Source organism: Filicampus tigris, chromosome 14 (genome assembly GCF_054856515.1).
Source record: "Filicampus tigris isolate MCC_2025a chromosome 14, RoL_Ftig_1.0, whole genome shotgun sequence".
Taxonomy (NCBI): domain Eukaryota; kingdom Metazoa; phylum Chordata; class Actinopteri; order Syngnathiformes; family Syngnathidae; genus Filicampus; species Filicampus tigris.
In genome coordinates this window covers 7570662-7574056 of record NC_141230.1, presented here as the reverse complement: position 1 = coordinate 7574056, position 3395 = coordinate 7570662, and the positions used below count along the sequence as shown (strand labels likewise).

The 3395-nt window shown below is 43.4% G+C and overlaps 1 protein-coding gene across 1 annotated transcript; it reads left to right on the top strand.

The window, feature by feature from the left end:
* The first annotated feature begins 1075 nt into the window (after positions 1-1075).
* LOC147136182 (endogenous retrovirus group FC1 Env polyprotein-like) lies at positions 1076-2916 on the top strand. Its single transcript, XM_086052138.1, has one exon. It carries the CDS (start codon positions 1094-1096, stop codon positions 2249-2251), a length of 1158 nt encoding a protein of 385 aa, XP_085908264.1. The 5' UTR covers positions 1076-1093; the 3' UTR covers positions 2252-2916.
* Positions 2917-3395: the final 479 nt, after the last annotated feature.

Here is a 3395-nt window from a genome sequence, read left to right as displayed (position 1 = left end):
GAAGGCCCTTACCAGGTGTTGCTGACAACCCCGACAGCTGTGAGAATTGCGGAGAGAAACACGTGGATACACTTATCACATTGTAAGAAGCTCATTTCTGCTGACTGCTCCTCCGGGGAAGGTGAGCCAAAGTCTGACAAGAAGGTGGGTGCAGATTTATAGTATCTGAAAATACTTGACGGTCAGTGAAGAAATTGAAGGACACCGACCCCTTTTAGCGGAGCTACGGCGGAAATGGCGATGCCAAAATGGCTTAAAAATGCTATTGGGTGTTGGGCGGCTGCACTGACGGCATTTTTTATATATTTGTTCATTTGGTACATGTGGGAGCCCCAGAGGGGCGACTATTTAAGTACTGCTGTGACAACTCCTACTAAATTAAATAGAACTAGGCGCAGCACTTTGACATCATCCCGATCATTTGTTCCTTGGATAGTGTCTTGGGCTTATACTTATTCCATCAGAGTTACCGTGGCACCCAATAGCACGACAGAATTGAGACTTCCAATTGCAACCCTGAAGGGGTTTGTGAAAGGGTGCGGCGGTACCACGCCGACTAATACTGTACGAAAAATACTGGTGGTACCTCACTGGACATGTGTTGGATTTGAGTTGGAATTCTTTGATCACAACACAACAGGGTAATTATTGGGCCCCGGGACAGAGTCGGGAAGCTAAATATTTTCATAACAAGATGTTTCTTTCAAAAACAGGGGTAACACTCAACCTCAGGGTCGATGTGGGGAGTGGTCCTTTCCGGCCTCCTACTGCAACTATCTTTAATACATCTTGTTGGGGTTTTCTTTTGTGGGCTTATTCATCAGGCTTTGACCCTTATTTTCCTATTGTAATTTGTGTTAACAGTACCATGTCCCCATCTGAGATTCCTAGAGTAAGTTCGTATATTAATGATTCGAAGAATGTGACAAAACATATTACTCAGGATGATTATAGCTGGGAAATGCAGCAAATTACTGGAGTATTGGTTCAACATAACAATTGGATGTTATTGGTCAATTTTAGTTGCATTACGTGTATGGAACCTAGGCCATTGTTACGTGTCGTGCCCGCGAAAATAGATCACGTTTGTCTGATGGAAATTATGACCAAAACAAATCCAAATTCCAATTGCATTTTCTGGGATTCGATTTATCCACTGGCGAAGGCTGTACAGGATAAACCTATCTTTTCTAGCGTAGTTGCCAAAAATAACTTTTCTTGTGTCAACCTCACCGGTACAGGCCCACATTTGGGGTCCATCGATGACGCCTGGCGTGTCACCTGGTGCGACCGCCAGGACATGCGTGCCGCGCCTTTCGTCCCACGCAGTGACGTGTGGTGGTGGTGTGGCGGTAACCGATTATATGACACATTGAAAGATGCATCAGGAGTTTGTGCACTTGTATCATTACTCTTGCCTATTGCTATTTTCCCATCTACTGCAGAGGACATCCAGAGGGCAGCTCTGACGCACACTCCGCGAGACAATCTCTTTAGGAGTCGGCGCAGTGCTTCCTGGAGGGATGGAGACCCGACCTATATTGATGCAATTGGCGTACCTCGTGGTGTACCAGATGAGTATAAACTGGTTGATCAGATTGCAGCTGGTTGGGGGCCCATTTTTATTTGGATTACGCCGAATAAAAATGTTGATAGGATCAACTACCTCCATTACAATGTACAGAAACTGGGTAACTATACTGAAGCAGGATTTCTTGCTATCAAGGAACAATTGGCAGCCACCTCTCTCATGACGTTCCAGAACCGCATAGCGGTTGACATGCTCCTGGCGGAAAAAGGTGGGGAATGCGCAATGTATGGCGACCAGTGTTGTACGTTCATACCTAACGACACGGCCCCGGAGGGGTCCCTCACCAGGGCCATTGATGGCCTCCGCATCCTCAACCACAAGATGAGGGAGCGCTCTGGTGTGGACGCGTCTCTTTGGACGGATTGGTGGGATAATACATTTGGTAAATCCAAGCGCTTGATTTGCTCTGTCCTGGTTTCGGTAGCTGTGTTTTGGGCTATTCTTACATTGTGCGGCTGTTGTTGCATCCCTTGTATTAGGGCGCTGCTCAACCGGTTGATCACTACAGCTATTGCACCTACGACGTCCAAATTGGATGAATTGGATGCATTGTTAGTTTATCGTGCAGGTGGGAGTAATGATGACGATTGCCCTAATGCTCCTGATGACGTTTCGTTTTCTCTTCCAGATCTTTTTCCCGATCTTGGAGGCTCTGAGTAGATTGCGTTACATTGTCAGCCTCGGGTGTTTCTACGTTTGTTTTCATGAAAATGATTCGGTGGACTAAAGCCTTTTTGGAGGGTCTATTCGATGATATGAGGATTTGTGCAAATGTAGGACAGACAGGGGGGAATGTAAGGATAATATATAATACTTATCATGTTATGAGGCTTGCCGTTTCTGTTCCACATTTCAACATACAGAATAGAAGTTTGATTACTGGCCTTAGCCTTGTTGTAGTCTAGACGTTAGCCTCGTTCTAATCTAGCCTTGTAGGAATAGATGATCATCTTTAGCCTTGTTTTTGCTTTGCGTGCCTTATTGCTTTCATACATGCATAATGATGACTCACACACACACGCACACACATAGACATACCAGACTCTGAATGTCCAAACTGCTTTCGCCCTCCCTTCCTTGAGAGTTGGTACACCTTTGTAACCAGGGATTCCTAAGACAATAAAAGCGAGACGGCGGAGGGGCCGATTAGAGCATAGAGTGGAATTGTAACTGTACATTTCCCTGTATCCTCCTCGCGAGCAAAATCACAATATTGTGTTGAATGTCTTCTCTTCTCATTTTGTGCATTGTTTACTAATCTCTAATTAGTGTGAACCTGACAATGATGAAGGATCCAAAAGTGATAAGTTGAAGAAAATGTACATGTATGCTCCACTACCCAAATAAACAAATAAACACATTTTTATAAATAAGTATGTATGTACTGTATGTATGTATGTATGTATGCATGTATGTATGTATGTATGCTTTCATGGAGGACTAAGGAAATAATGTATTCATTCACATTTGACTGTAAATCAGAGGATTTTGACTCGTAATTAAAAATTAAAAATACTGTAATGCCAACCACTCCAACCCCACCCTTTCTGTTTTGTGTGCAAAAAGCTTGGTGGCAACAATGATGTTTTACTTTTTTTGTTGTTGTTACCCATTCTGCAATACATTATCTTGAGACTTGTGCTTCTTTGTGTTGAACCTCATGGCCGTAGTGCACTTTAAATGCATGCCCCCCTTTAAGGGAATGGTTGAGTAGGATCAGTCCAGATTAGATGAGTTCTGAATACATTGAGATTTTTTTTTTTAATTGTAATGTTCATACATATGAATAAGTTTAAATCTTAGG